Consider the following 26,824-nt stretch of genomic DNA (forward strand, 5'->3'; position numbering starts at 1 on the left):
CAATCCAGCTTTATGATCGCACTGGGCAAATTTAACATCCTCCAAGCTACATGGCATTAACAATCAATAGTACTCTGTCCGGGGTTCCCAAACGGAAACCTCTTCCAGATGCTGCCGTCGTGCCAATTCCGGAATCAAACAGCGACCTTGAAAAGACAACCGAACCGGTCCCTCTGGCGCCTGCGACCGACGAAACGCCATCACAGGGGCAGAAACTCAGGGCATGGAAACAGCCACGGCTAATGTGGGATAAATTCTCGCCTACGAGAAAGCGGATCATCACCGGTGCTCTCATAGCGACACTCGTGCTTCTGGCCCTTATTGTCGGTCTAGCGGTGGGGTTGACAAAACGTCATGGAAAGGGGTAAGTGTCCGAAGTCTGGGGTCGCACATCTTCCTCCTATCCCTTGCGTCTTCTCGTTCGATTAATCGGTTCCTCGGTGACTGATTGGCCATTGGATGATGGAAACAACACTGACAATTCCACCTCTACAAACAGCTCGAACCTCCCTCTCCCCACCTCGAACGGCGGACCCTACACTGGCGATCTAACATACTACGACCCTGGTCTTGGATCATGCGGAGTATCTAGTAAATCCTCCGAGAAAATCTGTGCTGTGTCACACGTTGTCTTTGACGCCGCCTCGACTTCTGAAAATCCGAACGAGAACCCGCTTTGCGGATTGAAGTTGCGCATACGCAGGGGCGATAAAAGTGTAGACGTTAAGGTTGTGGATCGCTGCCCAGGTTGCAGTGTCGATGACTTGGACGTATCCTCAGCCGTTTTTGAGGAATTGGGTGATCTGGCGGAAGGGAGGGTAACAGTGAATTGGGCCTGGTTGGACAAAACCCCTGTTGTGATGGAATGATTTATGACATCTCTTTCACCTTGCTTTTCAGCTGATTTCTTTGAGTGTAATTTTGATATACCCCCTTCCTCTAGTTGTCTACCATCGGCGTTTGCATGTCCCTCAAGCTTTTTTGTCGATTCGCTGTTAATAATCAGGCCAGTCCGGGTCAACTTGTTCACGCCAGGAGCAAAATCCGCCCTTGATATCTACTATTCGACGCTCGCCTCCTCGGTCAAGTCCCAACTCCTTCAGCCTCTTAACCGCCGTCTGTGAATCGTTCCCCTGCCGACAAACCACATATATCGGGTTATTCGAATCTCCGGCAATCTCAGACGGTAGCCATGAGGGCAGAGGCGTCGGTTCATCCGCAAGTTTTGTAGCCGTACTAGGTGCAGAAGCGAGGATAGTGGAGATCGGGATGTTGATGCTATTCTCCAAGCTGCAGATATCAAACTGGACTTTATCCCGCACGTCGATAATATACCTACCCGTATCGGTAGTATGGTCTTTGTCATATTCCAGCGGAGTAACACGCTCTTCCGAGGAGAGAATGTCTTCGGGGTCCACCGTCCCGCAAAAGAAGACATAGTCCATGGACCCTGACCTCACGCTTTCCAGTGTCACACTCGCAGTGGTGGAGCACACCGCGCAGTTGGGCCGTCGGGAACGTAGCTTGATCGTGCGGAATTGCGGCGTTGAATACGCTGAGAAGATCAACAGAGATGGCGGGGTCGCTTCGGCTGTTCCTTCGAGGGCCGTGAGAACCTTGATTGCCTCCAACGCTTGTAGCACACCCATAGTTCCAACAACCGGTCCTAAAATTCCACCATCCGCACAGCTTGTTATGCTGTTCGCCGGTGGTGGTTTTGGGAAAACACACCGATAGCACGGACCTCCTGTCTTGTCCCCAGCAGGCCGCGGGGGGTTGTTCAGCACCATCAGCTGGCCTTCCGTTCGCAAAGCAGACGCCGAAACTAACGGCTTTCCCAGGAGAACAGCCGTATCCGAAATGAGATACCGAGTCGCGGGGTTATCCGTACAATCGAGGATTAGATCGTAGTCCTTGAAAATATCCGGTGCTTCCTGAGGCGCGAGATGTGCTCTGTGTGCGATATACGTAGAGTATGGGTTCAATCTAAGGCCATGAATAGAAATCAGTATATATTCAACCCGTCCCGTTATCCAGGAATCAGAAACCCACTCTTTTAGATACTCAATTGCACTGTCAACCTTGAGTTTCCCCACATTCTTGCTTCTATGCAGCACCTGACGGTGTAAATTCGAGGATTCGACCGTATCGCCATCAACGAGGCCCAACGTTCCAACACCCGCACCGGCGAGATACAATGCGGCGGGACATCCCAATCCGCCTGCTCCAACTATCAGGACTTTCGCGTCTCGAAGTTTCAGTTGACCTGCATCATAAGAAAAAGTGATATTAGCTCGGAAAGCCCCGAAACCCCGCACGCGATGATTCATGGTGTGCTTCCATACCCTGCAAGCCCAGCTGTGGCACAATCATCTGCCGTCCATATCGCCGGTACTCCTCCCTCGATAGCGGCCATTTACCCTTTGCTCTTGTTTTTGCTTCAGTATTTGCGTCCGAAGCATCTTGAGCCCGGCTCTTGAGTGCAGCTTCCTCCGCGTCGTGGAGTTCGCGCTTTAGCCTCGCGAGCTGCGCTTCCGTGGCGGCTACTTCAGTACGCAACGAGGCGCACTTGGTTTCAAGATCCTCCATCTCGCAAACGGGCACGTAAGGGGGGTTGGTTTGTATTATGCCAGATGGGTTCTTTTTCAAAGGAATCGAAGCATGGGGGGTTAAGCTCGGGTGCACATGGCTCCGCTCCGGCAATTCTTATCGCAAGGGTGCTAATCCTCTTTGGGTAGTGCATAGGGTGGCCCCGCTGAGCCAACATTGACAACAACTTCCTTCCATCACTTTTTGGGATATCGTAGATATTTGATTATTAATTCATCTATCTAGGCAATCTAGTGCTGCTAGTGCATTTATATAATTATTCTTTGCAAACAACGCGCATGCACACAATTCTTACTTCAATATTTTTATTGATACCCAGTTTCGTTGTGGAATATAAATATCTAGGCGCTCACATCACTTCAAACATTTCTTCAAATCTACCAGTTCTGTTTTGGGCTCAACAAAGCGAGTAAGCTTTTTGCGTGCTTCTGTTCGCTGTTCAAATGCAAAAGCCATGGAAATGAGAGATTCCTCACTCCATTTTTGCCCCAGGAAACTAATGCCCAGCGGAACACCAGGCGCTGCATCAATGAGGTCCCCACGCAAATTGTACACAATGGGGGTACCGGCGGGGAATGTATCAAACGGGACTGTGATTACCGGGCTACCAATGATCCCTGCAATATCGGCTGAAAGACGTGACGGGAGGATGATGGCGTCGAGATTATGTCGTGAAAGCGCGCCCACCAAGCCTCCTTCTTCACCAAAAAAGAGAGATTGTTGGTATAGCTGCCAGAAACCCGGTGATGAATTGTTCATTCCAGCCAATATGGCCATGTCCCAAGCGTCTGTGTCCCTCGATGGGTAGTCTTCCTCAGGGCTGTGCTGCGTGAAGTTACGAATATCCTCCAGCGAATGAAGATTATTTGGGTTGCTGCTTAATGCCGAAAGATAGGTTGCAAATCCACTCAGCATATCTGCTGCTACCACTCTTTGTGGAATTTGACTCTTCAAGTATGTGTTGTATGCGGTAAAATTGGCGTCCTCAATGATGATTGCACCTGCCTCCCTAATCGTTGCAACTGCCTTTCCAAACGAGGTTACAATGGGCTCAGCTGCGGAGCCGAAGATATGAGGTAAAATACTGATGACATTTCGGGGAATGCCTATTTTCTTTCCTTGTAAGCCACTTATGTTGCACGCTGCAGCATAATCGGGAAGGTTTCCATGAAACGGAGAAGAGCTGGTATAGTTATCATTCGTATCTTCGCCTGCAATTGCCTGTAGCACTAGCGCGGCATCGCGGACTGTTCTGGCCATCGGTCCAATTGTATCCATACGCTCACTAATAGGAATCACCATATGTCGTGACGTAAGGCCTACTGTTGGCTTGATACCCACGATGTTGCTCCTTTCAGCAGGATAGATGATGCTACCGCTAGTCTTCGATGAAAGGTTGGTATCCAGTCAGCACAAGTGGTGGAATTCGGCCTTGGTCTCTCACCTCGGTTCCTAATGCTGCAAAAGCGAGACCCAAGTCAACTGTCACAGCGCTACCACTAGAACTTCCACTTGGATCCTGGTTTTCAACATATGCAGCGTACGTTTGGCCGCCTCTTGCATTCCAGCCATTTGTCGAATTAATAGAGCGAGTGTTTGCCCATTCCGATAGGCTTGACTTTCCAATAATGATCCCGCCGTTTCTTCTGAGATTTGCAACGACAGTAGCGTCCTTTCGGACTCTTGCTCCAATAAGCGCATAAGAACCGGCTAAAGGGTCAATGCTAGTTTATATGCAGTTATTGAAATGACCTCATACCTGCTGTCTGCATTTGGTCATCTGTACCTATTAGGTCTTTGACCAGAATTGGAAGCCCATGCAGGGGGCTGATAATCACGGCGTTAGATTCTTAAAACAACATATGTAAGAGGTTCGAACTTAATATACCCTAAGGTTTTGCCTTCCTGTCTATCCCGATCTCGCTGTTCTGCAATTTTCAATGCATCTGGGTTGGTCTCCAAGACGGGGTTGAGCATTGAGTTGACCTCGAAAATGCGTGCAAACGAGGCCTAGTGGTAAGCACATCAGTAATACGAAACCAGAAATCAACGCAAAGGTGGCTCATTAACCTCAACAAGATCGACACTAGTAAAGAACCCCAGGCGAAGACCTCTCTGGAGATCAGTCTGTGTTGCATTAAGCAATGACGGAAATGCACAGCGCTCAGGTGCAAATGCCACTGCACCAACACCAGCAACGAACAGCAGGAAGGCCATTCGGAAATGCGCCATGGTTAAGGGCCCTGCGGCTGGCCAAAATGAAATGAGCACGCCCGTTACGCACATAGGCCGCGGACACGCAGCTATTTATCAGATTCGGAAGTCTGCAGTAGAACCGATGGGCAGCTACACTAGTGAGCCAGCCGGGGGCTGCAGGGGGCTCTGCCACTCTGGGCTCGCTGAAGCAAACAAATTGTTAACGGGGAGTTGGCTGGGTTGGTGATGAAAAGTTAGGTAGGCAGGGTTCATAATCTGTTTGCGGTCAAGCAAGGGCCTTGCTGCATGGGCCCTGCTGCATGAGCCCAACCTCCTGCCTGTTTCTCACTTTTCTCCATTTGACTTCACTTTGACTTTGTTCTCTTCTAGTGCCCACAGTTATCATTCTCCCTCAATCCCACATAGAGCTTTAGCAGTAGCTAATTTTGTCGTCAGAAACTGGAAATTAGACAGGGACTCCAAAATAAGATATTGTGAGATTTGGGTCTGCAGTTCATCTCGTATGCCAATGCATCAATGCGCCATATGAAGTCTAACATGACTTTACGACAGTCAAGGAGATGATCTTCCGATCCTTATTTTCACAGTAAACTTCTTTGTCCATAATCATAGGGCTATGTGGCCTCTTGCATTTGCCCGCCCGGCTGTGTACAAGGCTCATATTCGGGGATTTAGTGCGCATAGACCACTGGGACAGGAATAGAGACGGCGAGCAAGTCTGCAGGACTTCTGAAATTTCCTGCTTACGGTTGAAACGATTGACGGTCCTAATCAGTTCGCCGGGCAGAGTGCAGCGCGATTCCCGGGCGACTAGTAGGGGTCTGATCCAATGAGCGCATGTCTTCCTTCAGATCTAGCCGTGGTGCTCGCTTCTTCTTACTATATTCGCCGTCTCTGCACCCCCAACGCTTGATCACGAACATCCATCCAGGCACCTCCAAGCGATTGGGCAAAATGGCTCCAGGTTGTCGACCTCTCGGAACAGCCTCGTCCATCACCTGATGATGACACTCGCGGCTCAAGACGAGTTTCCTTATCACCAGCCCAGAGAGTCTCCTCAGTACCGATTCCATTTCATCTCTCCTTGTCCTTGCAACAGCTATTCCATCACCAGATGGTACGTATCAGTTCTCTTGACCACATTCCAACCTCGAGAACTAAGTACTTAGGCCACCGCGCACCTCGAATTCCCTTTCCTCGAGGAGATCTATACTCCGGCCGAGTCTCCTCTTATTGAGCAAGTCCTTGGTCTACTCTTGTTTCTATCTCATCGCTGACTGATGATTGCTGACTAGTTTCGTCTTCGTCCATGGGCTGAATCCTCGCGCACGAAATGACCATCCTTTTCAAACCTGGACTCACGAAAATGGCACTTTCTGGCCCCGAGATTACCTTCCGCGAGATATCCCCAACACTCGCGTCTTCGTTTTCGGTTACAATTCAACTGTAACCGATGCGAGAACCATGTCCACAGCCAGTATCAAGGACCATGCAGATACCCTATTGAACTTGTTGGATATGGAGAGAAACGAGCAGATGGTACATTCGTTATAATAGTCCCTAGATACCACCAGATGACCGCAACTAACTGTTCTTAGGCTGCCAGGGCCCCCAAGATTATCTGGATTTGCCACAGTCTAGGAGGCCTGGTGGTTAAACAGGTAAGTTGTTGCCTATGCTTTTTGTGGCTAAGCTTATCCTTAGCAGGCTTTGTTGAATGCACACGAGGACCGGAAGTATACTTCCATTCGTACCGATACTTGCGGTCTCGTTTTCTTTGGAACTCCACATCGGGGAGCCAAGGGTGTTGAGCTAGGAAAAATCGCCGCCAATGTCGCAAAGTTCATATCCAGAGGCCACGCCAAAAATGACTTGCTCGAATGTCTGGAAGAAAATGCTCTCTTTACTAGGCAAATGTCAAGCCGATTCAAGCAACAGCTCGAAGACTACCAGGTCGTTAGTTTCGTTGAGGGCAAAGAAGTGTTCATAGGAGGCAGTGGACCAGCTTCAATAAGCCATGTAAGCACCGGTTTGCGATCATTACAAGACCTATGACTGACTCTAGTAGCTTGTGGTTGACGAAGAATCTGCCATCCTTGGTCTACCAGGGCAGCGCGAGACCCGCTTGAAACTAGATGCAGACCACTCGCAGATGTGCAAGGTCGGCAGTCGGGGAGCGATGTACAAGCTGATCAAAGGGAACATCAAGCAAATCGCAGATCAAACCCTTCTTACGGAGCGTGGGTTCGTCCCGAAGCCATCCACGGCTTCACCAAATCCCGGACCTCCTCTCCCACCTCGAATGCATCTCAACAGCAGTCTGCCCTACGCAGGCCCTCCTCGCACACCAGATCCATCCGAAAATCAGGTTATCGGGGTGCTATTTTACCCTGCTGATAACGATCCGAGATCGCACCAAGTTGCAGAGCACATGAATAACTGGAAATGGGATGACGCGCGAAGAGTACAATATTCTATTTTCCAAGAACATCACCGTACCCTAGGCCAAGATCACTATAGTACTCTACTTGCTGGTTACTACCTGGCCGATATCGAATCCAACGCGGGGTGCTTCCTGAAGGCAAAAGAGTGGGGAGACTGGGTGTGTAATAATTCTCAACGGGTACTAACCAAACGACACGAGCTCTCGATGAAATCAGAAGGCTTAATGGGCGAACTCATCTTTCGTCTGGGCAAGGCTCAGGAAGGCCAGTCTATCTGTTCGAATGTCTTGGCACGGCAACAAATGACGATTGGCGATGACCATTTGGATACACTAGACACGCGTCGACGAGTAGCGCTAGCCTACGGACAGCTAAACCAGCGGACTGAAGCCATCCAGGCAATGACCAAGTACAGCGAAAGCGTTGGTCGCATCCTTGGAAAGAACCACATACTATATTTCGCAAGTTTGCTAGACACGGCAGAGCAGGTGCTTTCCGAGCGGCTAGACAGCACCAACCAGCTCGTAAACCGGTTCAGCATTACCGTCTCAGACCCGCAAGCCGAAGCATGCGAGGCCATTGTACAGGAACTGAGTACTCGGCTGGGTCGACACCACCCGCTCACCATCCGTGGCATGTGGATTAGCGGAGCAATGCAGGCGCTCATTCAAGACAACGGCACCAGCTCCTCGGAGATGTTTCGGCGCGCTCTCGCCACTGCGGAAGAACACCTTGGCCCAGAACACTCAGAAACTATGAACATCGTCGGTATCATGGGCGTGATGTATGCCTTACGCGGATCATTGACTCCGTATGGCTACAATCCTTATGTGCAAGACAAATCGGCAAACCTCACTAATGCTCTTCCGTGGTTGCAACGCTATCTGAGCTGGGCCGAGAAAAACCAGGGACTTGGATCCCCCGAAGTTCAAACAATCCTTGGACTGGTCGCGAAAATGTATTTCACATCACAGCAGTACCAGCAAGCACAGACTTATTTCGACCGTTTGATCGCGTCGTGTCGTGCTGCCGGTGTGCCAGTACCAGACGACGTTCAGAGCTCTTACCAGCTATGCCGGATGAATACCCGGTTTTTGACGCCACAGATTGGAGGCGGCTCTGGCGCAGGCCTGGACTTTGCGAATCTTTTGTCGTCATTTCGACGGTTGTAGGTTTTTATGATTGTGGGCTGCGTATCTCGCGAGGTGTTTTGTGTGTTGTTCTTGCTGGTGGTTTGGACATGTCCTTCTGGTTGCGTATGCGTTGTTGTGTCGGTTCACTCTGTTTCATGGGAATTGCGCGCTGACGCTGCATAATGAGATAAGCGGTATATCACTCTAAAGCGTCCGCCTTTTAATATTGCAACATTTTCCACCGTTACTTCCAATTCAGTCTGCATTGCTCGCACATACATCGGATGAGGGCTGAAGAGAGATCGACCCAGACAATGCCTAATTTAGTGTAGGCCCACGTACCTAAAATCTCACCATGTGTGCATTATTGTGCGCCGATTGGTGGTTGAACGTGTGGTATTCCTGGAATTCATGGGTCGCCCAGAGAGTTGCTTTGAATGGAAGTTCGGATCAGGGCGAGACTATCCGTACAAACAGAACTCGATTTTGGAGAACGGAACGGAATTCATTGTCTATTACTCCGTCCATACTGAGATCTGGAGGCCTTTGTAGAATGTTGGCTTCCATTGGTTCTGAGCTTCTGATACATAGCCTCCTCCTGTCCATCACTTCCTCAATTTCCTTAGTTCCGCCAGGGCTGTGCTCGCCCGGCTGGAGCTTCCGCAGCCTGAGGCTCGTTTTGTCCAAACGGGTCTCTTGCTGCAACTGTACATGATGCATCTGCCCTGAATAAATATTAGTCAAGAATCTCACGTTGCAAGGAATTTCATTGGAGGCTTTGTTTCGTCAGCCCTTTGAGGCGCAGTGGAGATTGAGCACTGCTGATCGTCTGCGTCTCTCCTCCCCACTTGCTCACTCACAGAAACAGCCCACGGGGACGTGATTGAGAGATGCGCTGGTGAGCTACATCCTCAACTCAATTGTATCTCATTGAAGATAGTCCTTTCATGTTTCTTTAAAACTCTGGGTAAATCGATACCGCGAGGGACTTTTGCCAGAACCTGACTCTCGACTCAAATGAAGCCGACGGTCCAAAACTGTGCAGCAACTGTTGAGGTTTAGTGTGCTTATTCGTAGGGGCCAGAGTATATTTCGCTTTCGTCTGGCGGCATTTTAATTTCCTCGACCCGCAGTTGAGTTGTCAGATCGCTTGTCAGATCCGTTGCCGAAGGCCCCCTTTTATATCCTTGCTCCCCGCGCGTGGGTTTGATCCCAGTTCAATTGCTGAGCGCATTGCGTATCCTTGTCGCAATCAGTCGCTTGTTTGTGGCACATCCTTCTTTTGTTTGACGATATAGACGTGGTTGAATGAGTCATTCGTCATGAAGTCCAATTCATTGGGCGCCGCCCTTGTTTTATCACAACTCCAAAGAGTCGCCGAGGCTGCGGACCTGGGGTCGCATGTTAACCTCTTGTAAGTCGACTCTTCACCAAGATACTTACCCAATAATATGGATTTCATGCGCTGACAATATAACCCTAGTCTCGGGACAGAAAATGGGGGCAACAACTTCCCCGGCGTTGCCAGGCCGTTCGGTATGGTCAAGCTGGGCCCTGATCTTTTCACTGGCTCAGACGACGCCTATTCCGGATATCTGCCCGAGGGCGAGTTCTCGGGATTCAGTATGATGCACGAGCAAGGAACAGGGGGCGCTCCAAAGTACGGCACCGTATCTCAGCTTCCGCTTGTGGGTGAAGTCAAGGATCCTCTTTCGAACCTCACTGTTTCGCGCGACGGGACCGACGAGGCATCTGTCGGATATTACAAGGCGAAGACGGGCGACGGAGTTGCTGTGGAGTTGAGCGCGAGTGCGCATGCGGGAATATATCAATACACTTTCCCTGAGAACTCTAATGAGAACCATGTCCTTGTTGATGTTTCTCATGTTCTTCCGTCGTTTCGAGGACAGGGTCTAAGCCAGGGGTATAAGGGCGGAAACTTCACTATCCTATCCGACGGACACTATGAAGGATATGGAGTGTATGACAACGGCTGGAATAGGTCACCTGATTGGACTATTTACTTCTGTATGTCACGAAGCTTTATTTGATCTGTGGTCCACCTTTCTTTGGGTTAACATTTACCGCAGGTGGATATTTCGAAAACGACATCGAAAGTAAGGCGGCCTACAAGGGCACTGACGGTGACGGTAGCGTCAAACAGGACGGTGACTCTGCTACCTCTTCGGCCACTTCCACACGAGTCGGTGGAGTATTTTCCTTCAGAGAAAAGGATGTCGTCTCTCGAGTGGGTATCTCATGGATATCCTCGAGTCGGGCTTGCCAGCATGTCCAAGATGAAATCCCTGCTGAGACTTCGCTTCAATCCGTCGTCGATGAAGCGAAATCTGAATGGGAAAAGACGGTTTTCTCAAAGGTAACGACGACTAACACCAATGACACAAGTCTCACACTTTTGTATTCATCCCTTTACTTCATGCACCTTATCCCCACAAACCAAACGGGAGAGAACCCCGGCTGGGAATCGGATGAGCCATATTATCAGGATATTTTCACCTTTTGGGTAGGTATGCCAATGCGATCTGTATATCGGCTTCTAACATTATGGGCAGGACACCTTCCGTTGCTCAACCGCACTCATGCACATCCTGCAGCCGACTTCATATGAAGAGCAGATTCGCTCCTTGATCGACATCTGGCGATTCGACGGCTATCTGCCTGACGGACGATCCTCAAACTACAATGGCCGAACTCAGGGTGGTTCAAACGCTGACAACGTGCTCGCCGACGCGTACGTTAAGGGCCTGCGCGGCGCCATAAACTGGGATGACGGCTATAAGGCGATGGTAAAGGACGCCGAAAAAACGCCTCCCAATGACCCAGTCGACTCCATGGCCCCTGATTCCTCCACCAAGGAAGGGCGAGGCGCCCTGCCAGACTGGATTGAGCTAGGATACATCACACCTGACTACTCGCGCGCTGTCAGTCGCGCTGTCGAATATGCCAGCAACGACTTCGCTCTGTACCAGGTGGCATCAGGTCTAGGTTTTGACGATGACGCGGAAAAGTACCTGAACCGCTCCAGAAACTGGCGAAACCACTGGAACAAGGACCAGGAATCACTGGGTTTCTCTGGATTCGTCGTCCCTCGCGATAAGGATGGTTTTATTGAAACAAACCCAATTGATGATAGTGGATATTGGGGCGATCCATATTACCAGGCGACTTCCTGGGCTTACTCATTGTCAAGTGTTCACGATATGGAGTCTATTATTGAGTTGGTAGGTGGTGAGAAGACCATGCTTGAGCGCTTGGATACCACGTTCGAAGAGGGCGCAAGTGGTTCTGATGGGACGATTTTCGATCCCACGAACGAACCGTAGGGAATGCCCTGAATACTCCCATCTTTAAAAATGGCAGCTGACCCCGTACCAGAATGTTTAACATCCCATACCTATACAACTACATCAACAAACAAAACATCTCTGTTTCCCAGTCCCGTTATATCGCTAAGACGTACTACCACACCGACGTGGACGGCCTTCCGGGCAACAGTGACGCTGGCGCCATGCAAACATGGCTTCTCTGGAACATGATCGGCCTGTACCCAATCACAGGACAAACAACCTTCCTCATCCACTCCCCTTGGTTCGAGTCTTTGACCATCGATCTAGGAGGCGACAAGACGCTGAAAGTCACAACCACCGGCGGTGATGGTAATGGAGACACAAATATCTATGTCCAAAGCTTGAAGGTAAATGGACAGGACTGGAAAAAGAACTGGCTGGCGTGGGATGATATTTTTGCCGAGGGCGGCACACTAGAATTCGAGCTTGGAGAAAAGCCGAGTCAGTGGTTTACCGGGGAAGCACCCCCAAGTCCTGCTTCAGTTTAGGGGATTTCAGATGTTGCCGTACCTCAAGCCTCGGGATAAAAATCACCGATGCATACGCTGTACATATACGATAGATGCGCTGTTCGGTTTGTGGTTCTAAATTGCAACCCCATGGTGTAAATAAACTGAGGACATTGCTAAGCCTCTACATGCTTCCACGTTCTGGATGCATGGTAACAGGGTTTGAGAGCAACGAATAGAGATCCGCAGCTCTGTTGTCGGATGGTGACTTCCCATCCGACGTAAGCATCCAGTCTATATCAGTATCAATGTTGATGTCTTCAAGCGGGCCCGATTCTTCGTGTGGTGCTTCACCATCTTTGGAACTTGATCCATGAAGCCCAAACGAGGTTGACTGTTGTTTTGCTGGCCCCATAATTCCACTTTCTAAGTTATAACTTCCCTTACTAGAGCGCATCCGGATTTCCCACCGCCGTTGTAGCCTCAGCAATAAGTCTTTTGCTCGGCTAGCGCTCGGCCACGAGATAGCAAATTCGTCTAGGGCGCGAAAACATGTGCTCAAATGCCCTGCAATGCCGACGTTACCGCGTTCATCTGATCGATACTGAGTTACAGCAGCGAAGAGAAGCAAGAGCACAGCGGAGGATGTAATAGCAACTGCCTTCGTATGGATTCGCCGGAGAGTATACCTCGCCTCATACATGACAAGGATTTTGGCGATAGCAATCGCGGATTGTATACACATCTCTCGGGCATGTCCGTGCCCTGGGCCTTTTGGTGGTTGAGGCTGGAGATGGCTTTTTGACATCCATGGTCGGTGCGCATATATGATATTCTGGTAATATTGCATGCTTTTGATATTGTTAATCGTATTTTCCCAAATGGTTCAACAGTCCTCATCACTAAAAGGCTAACTTACTGTAGTAGAAGCACTTGTGGGATATACGGGATGGTCTGGTCATCCAAATCGATTTGTAATGATGAGGGAAGTCCGGCTTTCCAGCTGAGGAGTTTTGCGACTACTTTTTCGTTTAGCTGCTGGAGTACCACCTTGGAAATATTTGACGTTCCGTATCTGAGGGTTGGGTTAGCGGCCTATATGATTGTATACATGGAAGTATCGTCTTACAAGAAGTCGCCACATGGGGCCATGATTTCGCAGAGGTTAATTTGCTCTTCACACACAGACTCCATACAGTCCGGTACGGCTTGTCCAGCGTAAACGGGCCCAGGAGACACATACGGGGTCCATCTGGCGGATCCACGTCGGTGCGTGTTCTTAGTGGGTTTTCCCACAGTCACATCTTCCATATTTGTACGGAATGGTCTGCCCAGATGGAATCCTAACTGGCTGAATTTGTCTCAGTGTGACGCGTGCCAGAAATCTTATATAAATCACTTACTGGTCAACTGTGTACGCAGCCCAAAAGACAGTTCGACGCAGGTCCGCGTCTGTCGAAGTAATAAGTCCACTAGAAACATAAGACGACATGTCAAGATGCAAGGCGAGGTTGAAGGCAAGTCGAATGGCCATTCCTGAGATAGTAAGTTAAGGTTCTTTCAAAGTTCACCGGGAGCATTTACCACTGTAAAGCCATCCACGCGCTTCTCTTCCGCTCCCAACCTCAAGGCTGCTGCAGATGACCAAAGATTGGACCGTTGCCACGCAAGGAGAATCCAACTCGACCTCAAGAAGGGCTTTTGCACGATCGCCAAAGAAATCAACAAGCGATTTTGGAAACGTGACAAAATCCGGGTGATAGCGCGTCTCAAACGAAGCTCCGATAGCACACCTGCTCGAATGTATCAGAACCAAACATTCTACTACGACTCATAAGCAGATTAGATACTCACATTGCATTTCGAAGCGACTCTGAATAATAAGGTGTGTCACCCAGGGCATACCACCTTGCCTTGGCATCTTCATACGTCTTCCGATCTACCACATGAAAAGGTGGGTTTTGCCAGCTGAAGTAGAGATTAGTTAAGTGCTCTTCGAGGGGCGCAGGAACACTCTTATGGTTTCCGAGGCGCCGTAGGCATTCCAACGCATCGTTCTGGGCGGTAAGGTGTGTCCCGGAATTTGCTGCAGCCAGCATATCTGCAAGATTGAAGGTTGAAGTTGGGCCATAAAATTGAGTCTGTCCTCCGGGCTTAATTTGCAACGTTCCGACTCGATCAGAAAGCTCATCAATGAGACCCTCTACATCCTCCGGGCTACCGGATTCATCCACCAGTGTCCTGTCATCATCGGCGACTATGGGCTCAAGAGGTTCAGGTAATTCACCAAGCATGGATCGTAGTGGGCCTCTGGGAGAAGAAGGAGTGAGGAAGTTGTGCATATATGGAGAGCTCGGCAGGAATGTGTCGGTGCCGAGTTGCCAATTCCAACTGCTCGGGTCATTGTTCGATTGAATATCAGGTAGATCTTGGTAGAGTGGCGCACTATCTGTACCATCTTCGATGGCAGATGACAATGCGGATATGTTATTCTGAAGTTTTCTGGCACTCATATACTGGGCATCGGGCGTGTTCTCCGAGTGCCGTTTGGATTCGGGTTTTTGCAGGGTTTGTGCCATCGACATTGGAAGAGAATTCGCCATGTTGGGATGGACGTCCTTCATTTCGTTCATCGACTTCTCTGGCTTACAGGAAAGCCCTCGCGTCAAATTCGAATTTACTTCGGCCAATCCAAGCATCTCCAGTACTTTTCCCAAAGCCGTATCCTTTTCTTGTGACATCGGGGGCGGCTGCATTCCATTCTCTCGGATAAAACAACATAACTGGTCCACCCTGCTTGATAACAATTCAATGGCAACACGGAGAGGTAGTCTGTAGCACCTTCATCAGCATCACTAAGGCAATAGTGAGCATTTTTACTACCACTCACTTTCTCTTGTCGACAGCTTGATAGCGACATTCTCGGTTTCTGTTGGCGCAGTTAGAGCATGCGGGTTCGGCGCCGTCGCACTGTAGTTGTTAACTGGACAGATTCATATCGTATGGAACATATAGAATATAGCCAACGACTAACCTTGACTTTACTTTCGCGACAAGACACGCAGGCCATGGTAGCATGCCTCCTCTTGGCAAAGGATTTGGGGGTCGGCATCTTTCTTTTCCACTTCTTCAGCAGCCACTGCTCAGCTCGCCTACAGATAAGCAACGGAGTCGATTGAGATTAGAATAAAGCTTGGGAGATTTAAAAAGGATGTGGAAGAGAAAAGAGGGATGGTGTCCATGGACGAAAGAAGTTGGAGGTGGGGGAGCCGGGGACTTCCACTCGAGTTGTGGAGTCCTCACTGCAACAACTTTACTTCACAGCTTCAACCCGCCAGAGTCCAATCATCGCCCCGGCTTTTCAACTACACTATGGTATATTTCAGGCCCTGATAGTGAGTCTAGAGTTTACGTAGCTCCAGACAACCTAGGTAGGTTCTTCAGCGAGAGGAGTTTCCCGACACACTCGAATCCATCGAAACACGGCAGGCCTTGAACTGACTTGTATAGTCACGACCTCTTCCTAGGCTTTTAAAATGGCAACACGGGAACACAGGTTCAGTCCCAGGTGTCATTAGCAACCTTAAAGGCGCACTCATGATCGTGTTGTGTGCGAATCGGTGATAATCCCGGACACGGCCATGTTGATAGGCTCGCAGGGCATTTCGGACAATGGAAGCCGAAAGTTGCCCCATACTGTGGGGTTGGCTAACGACTGTACCCCAGACCTGCCTCAGCGTATTCCAAAACAGACGACAGCTGACGATTGCTCTATGAATAGTCATGGGTTATATACATTACATGGCAGCGCTTCGTGAGCTTGATCTCTTCCGTACGTTCACCACCATTTCAATCCCGCCACGAATGTTATCCCAGAACACTGCCCGGAGACAAGGCCTTTCAGTACAGCACGAAACCATTGGTTGGGAGTACTACATGTTCTATCATATGCTATCTTCAACTTTTTATTCAACATGGTTATCTGGTATCACCACGTTGAACCGCCCAATTCTTTCGTTGGGATAGGTTGATTCTGTAAAGAAGACCTACGGTATGATGGGTAGAGTGCTGTTCCAATACATACATAAATGTCTCTAGGGTCCCTCACCGTGTCTCCATGACTGCCTCAAGGTACCCGGCTTATATTGCCTGGTCATAACCACATGACTTCTCACTGTGTTCTCTACACGAGACTGTCATCGACCTCCCATGTATGTACATGCTGGGCTGAACGGACCCCGCAGCCCATCCCAACTTGGCTTCTTTAGCCGACGACTCGTCGTATAAACAGGCCCTGCTGCGCAATTTGGTGGTCGTCTTTGTTTACCGGAGGTCAGCTCACGATGTCGCTATATAAATGGGTATCTTGCGATGGATTCATCCAAGCCACCAAAGCGCGTCTATCATGTAGTTCCTGCATACCGCGCATGACCCTCTGTGCCAACTGCTATGTCGTGCAGGACTATCCCCAACAGCATCAAGACGACATTTCACATCCAGTTTCGCTTCATAAGCACAGTGGATTCCTCCCAGTGCCTCCACCACCCCCACCGCGTGCGCAACCTGTTAGGTCACCGAGCAATTCGTACGGGCCTCCGCGAAGACGTCCCATATCGGCAGCTTACAGCGACGTGCCCCCGAGAAAACCTCCTCGTCCGTCTAAGCCGGAAGTAACAGGCGAAAATGTTGATGTGGAAAGTGTGGCCGCCACGCCTCCGTCTTCTGATCCATCGCCACTAGATCTCCCACAACAAAGCTCTGAACAGCTTCCCGAACAGCTTCCCGTGCAGCAGGCTCAGCCGAGCGGCTGAACTCCTCTCCTTAACGATAACATGAAACCATCGCCGTCTTTTGTCAGGCTGATCGATGAGCTTTTCCACCATTTAGACCCGCAGCGCACCGGGTTTCTCAACCCAGAGGTTTACTCCGACTATCTACAGGCCTGTGGAGCACCAGAAAGTCACAACATATGTTTGTTATCCTCTATTTGAGCTTTTGGCCTCCATCGCAACTGAGACGGATCCCATTTTTGACCTTCCATCACAGGGAAAGCCAGCTACACCAAAAACGCCAACTACGGCTACGACATGGCAGACCGAGAACTCACCGACCATTTCACAGCATACTCCGTCGACTTCGCTCTACGCCCTCGCACTCCTCCCTCAACCACCATTTCCTCTCTTCTGGACCCTCTCTCCTATCTCCCCTCCAACCAACGCAATGCTCTCTCCCGGTTCATGCGCTCCCAGTCTGTAACACCAACCTCACTATCAGGTGGTCAAAAGCCCATGCTCTCGCACCGAGGCTTCACAGAACTCGCGCTCTACAGCGTGCTCCTGAATCCATCGGCAGCATGGGGACAGTTCAATCGTGTGATGCAGACATTCCGATTACCCGTCTGGACGGAGTGGGGCGATATTCCACGCGACATGCTACCCCTAGGGCCGTATCAGCCGGAGGTGGAGCGAGTAAGGGTATTGCTTGAGGGCGCGAGGGCTACTTCTGAGGAGGAGGTAGATGCCTTGCACGCAAGGTTGAAGCTTGAGCAGCGCGGTAGGCAGCATGCGTTGGATTTGTTGGATGATCGGGTTTGGGTTTATCGTTAGTAGCTGGTTTTCTGGTCTAGTTATGGTAAGGTCCATGGTCTTGGGTAATTCTTTATATTAAGTATACACAATAAGGGTCAATTGGAAAATATAATAATAATAAAGGCGGGGGCATCCGATATCCCATAGTAGCCTAAACGAAACCACCTTAAGTCTAGCAGCTAGACAGTGTGTTATGCCACATGCATAGACCAACCTCGAAACCCTTTCAGTCGGAGTTGTTGCCTGTGATATTATTAGGGTATGATAGCCACCTGGGCCAGTTAGATATTATCCCGAATGACCATGGACGAAGTAACCACTTACTCAAATCGAACTTGTCACAACAGAAGTCATCTATTGAGATGCTTCACGGACACCAATTCCAGCTCCGACTCCGGCTCCAACATGGCCTTCAACAACAGCAGAACCTCCAACCCCAAAGCCGGCACCGACTCCGCCAGCAGGGATACCGATATGAAGCCGGCGAGTCTCGAGGCTGGCACTGCTGGCAGAGTCATCAGACTCCGAAGAGACCTCGCGGATGCCAATCCCCGCGCCCGCGCCAGCACCAACATGGGCTCCGACGCCAACGGAACCTCCAACGCCAACACCGGCGCCTGCACCTGCAGCACCCGCCGGGATCCCAATGTGGAGCTGGCTTGTCTCTGGAAGGGCAGCAGGGCTGGCAGATTCCTCGGACTCAGAAACCTCGCGAATACCAATCCCTCCTCCCACTCCAGCACCGGCTCCAACGTGGGCTCCGACACCAACAGAGCCGCCAAAGCCGACGCTTGTACCTGCTACACCCGCAGGGGCTCCGGTATGGACCTGGCGATTGCTGAGAGGAGCTGTTGGAGCGCTGAGAACGCCAGCGATCAAAGCGAGTCCGACGGCGAGCTTCATATTGAATGACCCTTTCTTTTTCTATTTGAGTTAAACGAAGGTGGAAAATCGAGCACAGCTCAGATTTATGTAGAACGAACGAATGAACAAGGGAAAAGGTGCGACGAGGCGGTTATTGTCTGACGAGGGCAGGGGTAGGCTTGCTTGCTGGTTGGATTAAAGAGAGGAACAAGCGCCGCTTTATATAGACGTAGGAGCAGCAGCCCGGATTTTCGGCCATGGTCTGCATTGCAGTTCGTCGATCTAAAAGGCCTCTAGATGCAGAAGACGGAGTAGATCTCATCAACAACAGTCCTTTTTGCAGAGGTGAAGCGTTGGTGCGACGCTAGCAGCAACCCTATACCGAACACCACGCCCGATGCGTAAACGATCACATGAAGTCGCTGTGGAGATCAAAGCCTCACAAATTAATCGGGATCGAAAGTCGGCTGGTCCATGCAGTTATTGCAGAAGTCACATGGACACCGCACGTCTCAGACTAAGACACGAACCGGCCTTCGAGTTCGCGAGACCTGAGATCAGAAGAGCAAGAGGACGAGGGCCAGCGGGCGGTTTCACCAAGAAACCAGTTCGCAGACCCATCCGCGTCTGAAACGCGCTTGGAGCCATGTGGCTAGCGGGTTGTGCCTGTTTGGGTGTCGCTGGTCGTTTTATAACGCTCCATAAACTCCCGAAAATTCGACTGTCATCGCTGTCATGTGGCCGCACAGTCAAGCACGGGGTGTGAGACCTGCATCCACAGCAGAGGCATGTATATGGTGTACATTTGAATGCCGTGTGCCGCGGTACCCGATTTAACGTTGTTGTATATTTATGCTTCAGTTGGTTGCATACGTCTAGTATTCCATGCATAGCTCGGATCCCTGACGGAAAAGCCATATATCACGTCTGATTTGCATGTATGTTGTAGTTACTGGAAACTGAGTCTTGGTCTATATATTTCAAACACCCTTCCACTGGGATCAACTCTTCGTCGTCTCGCGCATCTATGTCTTTTCCTGCTTTGGTCAAAAGCTCAACGCTTACAGAGCAGTTGGCGTGACGGGCCAAATGCAAGGGAGTTGACCCGGTGTTCTCGATAATTGGTGCGTATGGTTGTCCAAACTCCCATTGTTATGAGCTTTCATGCGAGTATCTTTGAACTAGCAGCTGCCAGATGGATTGGTTGGCACCCTACCTTATTTTTCACATGGCAAGCTTTGCCTTTATCAATGAGAGACGATAATCTGCGGTCTCCCGTTCTGGCCACTGGTCCCAGTGCTCGCAAGTAAAGTCAAACCGTGTCACGCACAGCGCATGTAACAGCATGTCCGCCATGTGGTCGTGATGCATGCTTGTCAACCCAGCTTCCACAAGCTACCTCAATCCATCACGGCCGAAATCGCCTCCAAATCATCTATAAACAAAAGCGATTGTCCATCCTTGGCATACTGTAGGGGTTATTCCGATGACTTCATCAATATCAAGGTAACTGAGGGATAAGCAGGCGGAGTCAACCACATCATACTGCTTTCACGGCTTATGCTCAGGGCAATCGTTGCTGCAGCTTTCGTCAGGAATCGAGTCATCGGTGAGCTTCAGTTCTACTTCGATCAACTCACGAAACCACGGTATTGAGAGACATGAGTTGATGGATGGGCATGACAAGGAGATGCTTGAATGCGCCCAAGCATTCAATTCATATGGCTTGTACAACCAGAGTGACAATGGCCCGAAGTATAAAGAATCAAAACCTTAGGCGCGTAAAGGCCTTAGCGTCCGTGATCAGAGAAGATGAAAGCAAACCACTCCTCGACTTCCTTCCCTTCCCAACTCCATCTCACAATCTTGTCGCGTCGCGTATGAGCGAAGTCTGGGCTCTTTAGTAAGGCAGGAAAAATACCTATTCACCAGATCATTCTAGGATTAGCCCACTACACCATACGCCGTGCTAAGTATCCACGTGTTTCTTTTGCCGCCGTTGACACTTCCAGTTCCCCATGCGAATTCGTAAACAAAACATCATGCAGAACTGCGATAAAGGTGGCCCTCACAGGCCGCAAGTCTTACTCGCCGTAGCCGCGGGGCTATGGCGAAAATGTCAAAACACCAGACCGAGCACGCCTTACCTCCACCCCTTGACATGATCATTGGCCAAGGGGGTGCAGCTGCACGTCGAAGCTCTCCTCTCTTGCTCAAATCTTCCAATCGGATTGTAACAATGAACACAAAACACCTGCGGCTACAGAGACATCAAAAGGAAATCTTTACGAGCGCTGATAAAAACCCTTGATCATCCATCGGGTGCCTAGTGTTGCGTAATAACGGGTGGGTGTGACATCTTCGCGAGTCTGATTCGAGACTTAAAGCAGCTTTCTGGCTTTAAAACATAATGTGACCATGGATGATATTCTCCAACAACGACGAGCATTATGTCCACCGTTCGAGATCGTCGAAGGTGGTACCGCATCAAATGGTTTGCGGATCAAGATACCAAGGAGGAACGACGGCTCATCTTGAAGCTTGACGCCTTGATCGTTCCCTATGCCTTTCTAGCTTATTGGGTCAAGTATGTTGACCAGGCAAATATCAGTATGTGGCTTTCACTGAACACCTTCCGCTCCAACTAACAGGAGATGTAGACAATGCGTACGTCTCCGGGCTTCAAGAGGATCTAAAACTGCATGGAAACGAACTCGTTGAGTTGCAAACAATGTACACGGTCGGTGCAGTTGTGGGCCAGTTACCCTTTGCATATCTCTTTACCAAATTCCCTATGTCATGGGTAATCCCATTCCTGGATATAATGTGGGGTGTCTTCACCTTGTTACAGTACCGCGTCAACTCCTTTGGGGAAATGATGGTTTACCGGTTCTTTGTCGGGTGGTTCGAGGCGGCATTCTTTCCAGGCATGCACTATATATTCGGTGAGTTCATTTTTCTAAACAATAGTCAAAACCGTACCAAAGCACCAGCTCACTCTTTCCAGGGGCTTGGTACCGCGGTGATGAAATTGCACGTCGGGGAGGATGTTTCTACGTTGGGCTTACTCTAGGTACCCTCACGGCGAGCCTAATTCAAGCGGGGACATCATCCAGTCTTGATGGAGTTCACGGATTAGCAGGCTGGCGATGGATGTACATTGTCTGTGCCATCATCACCATCCCAATCGGGATTCTAGGGTACTTTATCCTCCCGGGGACGCCTGACAAACCGAACAAGCTAGTCATCAGCGAGAAAGACATTGAACTATCCAAATCCCGCCTTTCGCGTGCAGGCCATACATTCCAGGGAAAGTGGTCATTGCGGACTCTGGCCAACGTCCTTCGGAATTGGAAATTCTGGGCCTTGCTCTTACTAGACGTTTTCTTCTGGAACGGCAGCATAAACACTACAACAGGCGGATATCTGCTGTGGCTAAAAAGCTTGAACAGATATACAACAAGCCGTCTGAACGAACTCGGTGCCATCTCCCCAGGTCTCGGGATGTTCTATACGCTCTTCATCTGCTTTGCGTCTGATCTCGTCCTCGGGCCCGCCTGGGCAATTACTGTCGCTCACATCTGGAATATCGTCGGCTTGATCATTCTTGTCACCTGGAATGTGCCGGAGTCTGCACTCTGGTTCGCCTTCATAACAACGTATTCTGCTGTGTCCATGTCCAGTGTACTGTATGGTTGGGTAAACGAACAACTACGGTATTCGCCGGTGGAACGCTCCATAACCCTGGTCATTCTCAACACAATTGCCCAGTCGACCACGGCCTGGACACCTCTGTTGGTATTCAAAACGGTTGAAGGGCCACGATTTACCAAGGGATATTCCTTTGTTCTTGCTAACGCGATATGCTTGATTGCTTTGGCTCACATTATCAAATATTTTATCGCCCGCCAAGAGTACGTAAACCATTTTTATTCTCTTCTTTACGCCAGCATACTGAATTTCTCTAGCAAACGAGAAACCACAAGAAATACCGCAGAGAGTGATTCAGACGAAACGCGTGATCCTGAATCAACCGCGGTCGTGACAGCCGTCGAGCCGAGTAAGGCTGACTCGGGTTAAAGTAAGATAACTCGATACGCAATTGCACGCTATCACGAATCATTTGTCTTGGGAAAAGAAGAGACCTGGATATCGGCCGAGTCAAGGCATCTTTGAGACTCGAGATAAATTCGATAGGCTTTCCAACAAGGTCAATTGTCACGCAATGGGACCCTAAATGGTGAAATAAATCCCCACTTAAACATCTAAACTTTCTCTCCGACTGGCCTAGATACGGAACAACAGCTTTCAACGCTCATGTATACCCGTAGATTCTACTAAAGGGACAAATGAAAGCAAGCCATCGAAATCCCACGGTTGCGCTTTCTGCGGGGTCGATGGCGAATTGGATAAGATATCCCTGCAGGTGATTGTTGGAGTACCCATGCAAAGGTTACGCGATGCCGACGAGCTATGGCGATATGCCGCGGGGCTAAGATCACAGGCATACATTAAAAAGAGGCAAGACTGACAAGTAGCATTATCACGAATGATTCTTATTAGCAAGTTCAAATCAGTATGGGTGAAGTCAATGTTGCAGGCGGCCAAAACGGCGCACAGAATGGAAAGAAAAAGATCATCCTGAACGCATTTGATATGTCCACCGTAGGACATCTGTCTCCTGGACAATGGAAAGTGAGTATGAGAGAATCAGTCTTATCCTGGCTTGAGCTAACCGAAATAAAGAACCCAAACGACAAGTCAGCAACTAAGCGAAAGCTGACCTACTGGATTGAGTTGGCGAAGCTGCTGGAGCGCGGAGGCATCAACGCCTTATTCCTGGCCGATACTTACGGTGGGTATGATACGTACGAAGGGAAGCTGGATGAGTGTATTCGGCGAGCAGCCCAATGGCCCGTCACAGATCCGACAATCGTATGTTATATTTCTCGTGCCCTAAGTTAGTGTACTGTGCACAGCCTGACAGGGGATCAGCCTATCTCAGCAATGGCCGCTGTGACCAAGAACCTTGCGTTCGCAATCACGGCGTCAACATCTTTCGAACCACCTTTCCTTCTCGCAAAGCGGTTTTCGACCCTGGACCATCTCACAGATGGTCGGTTTGGATGGAATATCGTGACTTCGTGGAAGAAGGCTGCTTTCAAGGCTATCGGTCTCGATACTCCAATTGAGCACGACGAGCGGTACCTTCAAGCAGATGAATATCTTCGCGTGTTGTATAAGTATGAGACTCATACAGCCCACTCCTTCTAGTCTGGTGGCTTGCGCTTATGATTAATGGCAGGCTCTGGGAAGGCTCATGGGCACCGGATGCGCTTTCGCCAAACCCTGAGGCGGATTCATACGTCGATCCTGACAAGGTCCGCCAGATCAACCACAAGGGAAAGTATTTCTCTGTCAACTCGCGCCACATCGTCGACCCGTCGCCACAGCGAACACCCTTCCTGTTCCAGGCAGGTACATCTCCTGCAGGATCAACATTCGCAGCCACTCATGCTGAGGGTATCTTCGTGTCGAGCCATTCACCAGCTGTCCTTGCTCCCAAGGTCGCCGCGATCCGCAAGAAAGCCGCAGAGCAAGGTCGTGATCCGCAATCGATCAAGTTCTTCTCGACCTTTACCCCTATCCTGGGACGCACGGACGAGGAAGCAAAGGCAAAATACGAGGAACTGAAGAAGAATGCCTCCGTCATTGGAGGACTGGTCTTGTTCAGCGGATGGACAGGCATTGACATATCCCGTATACCGCTAGATCAGGATATCACGGCCGCCGACTCGCTCGAAGCTAACAAGGTCACCAGTATGCTTGACAGCTTTACCACGACAAGCGAAGATGTCCCACGATGGACTCCCCGTGTTGTCGCAGAGAAAGCTGCCATCGGCGGTTTGGGCCCCGTTGGTATCGGGACACCTGCGAAGGTAGCAGATGAAATGGAACGTTGGATCCGGGAAGCGGATTTGGATGGGTTCAATATCGGTTATGTCACCACGCCGGGAACATTTGAGGATGTCGTGGACCTTCTTGTGCCGGAACTTCGTCGACGAGGCATCTATCCGGACGCAACAGAGGAGGGATTGACGGCACGCGAGAAGGTGTATGGGAAGGGTCAGGCCGAACTGAGATCTGATCATACGGGCAGTCAGTACAAATACGACGTGTACCAGGAAGAGGCTCCATCCGAGGGCAATTGATTGTGTTGAGTGCCGTCACAATCACATAGACAGACGCTTCATCAGCGATTCCGTTCACTCCCGCTTCCCCTTTCACCGACCATGGTTCTTCCAGGGGGTTATAGACTGGAGAACTGCTGGCCCCTCCATGCAATATATCCATAACAAGGGCATCCCAACGTGCTCTTAGTCCCAATAGAAAGGCTCATAATTTTCCCCAAACGCTCTCCTGATCGCCGCACAAATCAAGGTCCATAAACAATATATGATATCATGACCCAAGCAGGTGATTGTGCAAACGGTCTCCTATATTGATATGATCCACGTCCACAGTGGACTCCTGCTGGACTCCTGCTTGTTGAGTCAAGATTATTACCCGTTTGACTGTTGCCTATGTCGTTGACGTGACAGCGTCCATGTTTTTCTAACGAACGTGGGGCGCCAGCAACGTTTTAGAACGCAGAATGGTCCAAAAGTACATGACTACTATCGATTTCCAAGTTCGAGTTCAACATCGACATCATTATTGTCGGTTGAAATGCTCCTTTACTCCGGGCCACCGGGCCACTCGGTCCACGTTCCCGCCTGGCTGCCGGCCACTCGCCGCGTGCCGCTCTGCAAGTTCCACAGGCCCCTTTTACCTTTCTGCAGAGAATGATTACTATGCAATCATAGGGCAGAACACGGGGCCGCAAGGAAATTTGATGCCGGCTGCATCAATCATCATAATAATGAGTCGCGGTTTGAGACTCCATTCAGCTCAGCCGAGTGAGGTACTTGGCCGAACTCGAAGCCAATGCCGTCCGTCCGAGAAAGCAGACAGAATCTTCTCCCGAAACCGCGAGATTTAATACAGAGTCTACAACGTCAACGTGGGCAGGGGTACAATTGGCCATGTCTAGACTGCGAATATTTTTCTCCAGGCTCAGGAACGAATAGCTTTCCGTTAAGACGACGCCACCAAAATTATTTCATTTGAGATCTTGTAGGTGCGCTTTTGCAGCAATCTGGTTTATTAAATGAGGATGAACATGATCAGCACTTCTGCAGAGCTTGCGCTTTCCGATTGTCCGGCCGCACACCGTCATGGAGGAACAGGCCGACTCCCGCTCTTACTCCGTTTGGCTCGGGGAGGTGAACTTGGTCTCACCGTCTCAGGGATAAACAATCAGGCCGAGTCAGCGGTCTTCGTTTACTATGCAGGTCTCCACTGCTAGGCCCCTTATCCGGCGAGCGTAGCCCTACGGTGTACATACACTGTGCAGTCTGCAGGAATATTTCGGCGTCAGGAGGGTGGCACATCCTTTTTTTAGCCGCTCAATTTTTGTTTTGGCTGTTTCTTGTTCGGGTACCTGTCCAGCATCCAGCATTCGGTGCATGGCTCAAGCCTTACAAGTATGTTTACCGGTTCAGTCGAAAAGCTATCAGAAAATTGGACAGCGATCTGCAAACCTCAAGGCCAATTTTAATCACACTGCGGAAGTGTCCATTTGGCGGCGGCCTTGCCAGGCTCCCATTCTCCGGCGGCAGCTCCTCCGTCCACTATCGGCAGTCCACTATGGGTCCTCCTTTCGCAAGATATACTTTGGAGAATCACTCTAGTCCCCTTCAGGAAAACTGTCTGGGGCCTGATGTGCAGTCCACAACTCTTGATTTGGGAGCAAGTGTCGATCTGCACTCTGTTCCAATAATATGCTTTCTGTTCAGCTTGAAAGTAAAGCCCCCTCCGGTCCTCCCTGACCCTGACCGGAGACCCTCGGGCGGTGGACTCACCGACTCGGTCCCTTGAGAGTTCGATGGTGTTTTCATCAAAAGATAACAACGCTGATCTCAATACCGATTCATTGTCTAACGGGCTGCAGGGTGGCCGTTGTTCATGCACTTCGGACATTTGCATACAGTCGACATCACTCGGTTCTCCGATATTCAGTATTATCAGCGTTCACTATATTGAAGCAGA

The 26,824-nt window shown here is 50.0% G+C and overlaps 12 protein-coding genes across 12 annotated transcripts; 9 read left to right on the plus strand and 3 right to left on the minus strand.

The window, feature by feature from the left end:
- Positions 1-50: 50 nt before the first annotated feature.
- Positions 51-368, plus strand: ASPSYDRAFT_26790 (uncharacterized protein; the record flags this gene model as incomplete). Its single annotated transcript, XM_040844319.1, has 1 exon — positions 51-368. One exon carries the CDS (start codon positions 51-53, stop codon positions 366-368), a length of 318 nt encoding a protein of 105 aa, XP_040708622.1.
- Positions 369-536: 168 nt separating this feature from the next.
- Positions 537-869, plus strand: ASPSYDRAFT_142200 (RlpA-like double-psi beta-barrel domain-containing protein; the record flags this gene model as incomplete). Its single annotated transcript, XM_040841221.1, has 1 exon — positions 537-869. A coding segment is annotated over one exon (333 nt), but the record flags the coding sequence as incomplete, so codon positions are not given.
- Positions 870-995: 126 nt separating this feature from the next.
- On the minus strand, positions 996-2,589 carry ASPSYDRAFT_26791 (HesA/MoeB/ThiF family protein; the record flags this gene model as incomplete). The annotated part of the gene is made up of 2 exons (XM_040844320.1): positions 996-2,266; positions 2,346-2,589. 2 exons carry the CDS (start codon positions 2,587-2,589, stop codon positions 996-998), a joined length of 1,515 nt encoding a protein of 504 aa, XP_040708624.1.
- A 375-nt stretch (positions 2,590-2,964) lies between these two features.
- ASPSYDRAFT_138888 (putative amidase) lies at positions 2,965-4,827 on the minus strand (the record flags this gene model as incomplete). The annotated part of the gene is made up of 5 exons (XM_040840882.1): positions 2,965-3,993; positions 4,055-4,320; positions 4,370-4,437; positions 4,499-4,620; positions 4,681-4,827. 5 exons carry the CDS (start codon positions 4,825-4,827, stop codon positions 2,965-2,967), a joined length of 1,632 nt encoding a protein of 543 aa, XP_040708625.1.
- Positions 4,828-6,291: 1,464 nt separating this feature from the next.
- On the plus strand, positions 6,292-8,443 carry ASPSYDRAFT_84810 (LipA and NB-ARC domain protein; the record flags this gene model as incomplete). Its single annotated transcript, XM_040851422.1, has 4 exons — positions 6,292-6,366; positions 6,426-6,488; positions 6,535-6,846; positions 6,896-8,443. 4 exons carry the CDS (start codon positions 6,292-6,294, stop codon positions 8,441-8,443), a joined length of 1,998 nt encoding a protein of 665 aa, XP_040708626.1.
- Positions 8,444-9,565: 1,122 nt separating this feature from the next.
- ASPSYDRAFT_39584 (alpha-1,2-mannosidase family protein) lies at positions 9,566-12,677 on the plus strand. Its single transcript, XM_040845922.1, has 5 exons — positions 9,566-9,818; positions 9,888-10,432; positions 10,495-10,928; positions 10,978-11,744; positions 11,801-12,677. Exons 1-5 carry the CDS (start codon positions 9,727-9,729, stop codon positions 12,258-12,260), a joined length of 2,298 nt encoding a protein of 765 aa, XP_040708627.1. The 5' UTR covers positions 9,566-9,726; the 3' UTR covers positions 12,261-12,677.
- Positions 12,406-15,333, minus strand: ASPSYDRAFT_26795 (uncharacterized protein; the record flags this gene model as incomplete). The annotated part of the gene is made up of 8 exons (XM_040844321.1): positions 12,406-13,072; positions 13,141-13,296; positions 13,351-13,572; positions 13,625-13,757; positions 13,806-14,014; positions 14,076-15,053; positions 15,112-15,191; positions 15,256-15,333. The coding sequence occupies 8 exons, from the start codon at positions 15,331-15,333 to the stop codon at positions 12,406-12,408; spliced, it is 2,523 nt and encodes an 840-aa protein (XP_040708628.1).
- A 1,231-nt stretch (positions 15,334-16,564) lies between these two features.
- Positions 16,565-17,032, plus strand: ASPSYDRAFT_84813 (uncharacterized protein; the record flags this gene model as incomplete). Its single annotated transcript, XM_040851423.1, has 1 exon — positions 16,565-17,032. One exon carries the CDS (start codon positions 16,565-16,567, stop codon positions 17,030-17,032), a length of 468 nt encoding a protein of 155 aa, XP_040708629.1.
- ASPSYDRAFT_346207 (uncharacterized protein) lies at positions 16,651-17,918 on the plus strand. The gene is made up of 2 exons (XM_040845265.1): positions 16,651-17,192; positions 17,268-17,918. Exons 1-2 carry the CDS (start codon positions 17,054-17,056, stop codon positions 17,825-17,827), a joined length of 699 nt encoding a protein of 232 aa, XP_040708630.1. The 5' UTR covers positions 16,651-17,053; the 3' UTR covers positions 17,828-17,918.
- On the plus strand, positions 17,919-18,908 carry ASPSYDRAFT_346208 (uncharacterized protein). Its single transcript, XM_040845266.1, has one exon. The coding sequence runs from the start codon at positions 18,010-18,012 to the stop codon at positions 18,649-18,651; it is 642 nt and encodes a 213-aa protein (XP_040708631.1). The 5' UTR covers positions 17,919-18,009; the 3' UTR covers positions 18,652-18,908.
- A 2,215-nt stretch (positions 18,909-21,123) lies between these two features.
- Positions 21,124-22,753, plus strand: ASPSYDRAFT_84816 (putative MFS transporter Seo1; the record flags this gene model as incomplete). Its single annotated transcript, XM_040851424.1, has 4 exons — positions 21,124-21,283; positions 21,334-21,618; positions 21,681-22,587; positions 22,642-22,753. The coding sequence occupies 4 exons, from the start codon at positions 21,124-21,126 to the stop codon at positions 22,751-22,753; spliced, it is 1,464 nt and encodes a 487-aa protein (XP_040708632.1).
- A 498-nt stretch (positions 22,754-23,251) lies between these two features.
- On the plus strand, positions 23,252-24,885 carry ASPSYDRAFT_139016 (xenobiotic compound monooxygenase, DszA family; the record flags this gene model as incomplete). The annotated part of the gene is made up of 4 exons (XM_040840898.1): positions 23,252-23,368; positions 23,420-23,608; positions 23,669-23,916; positions 23,979-24,885. The coding sequence occupies 4 exons, from the start codon at positions 23,252-23,254 to the stop codon at positions 24,883-24,885; spliced, it is 1,461 nt and encodes a 486-aa protein (XP_040708633.1).
- Positions 24,886-26,824: the final 1,939 nt, after the last annotated feature.

This window comes from Aspergillus sydowii, assembly GCF_001890705.1.
Source record: "Aspergillus sydowii CBS 593.65 unplaced genomic scaffold ASPSYscaffold_1, whole genome shotgun sequence".
In the NCBI taxonomy this organism is placed as follows: Eukaryota; Fungi; Ascomycota; class Eurotiomycetes; order Eurotiales; family Aspergillaceae; genus Aspergillus; species Aspergillus sydowii.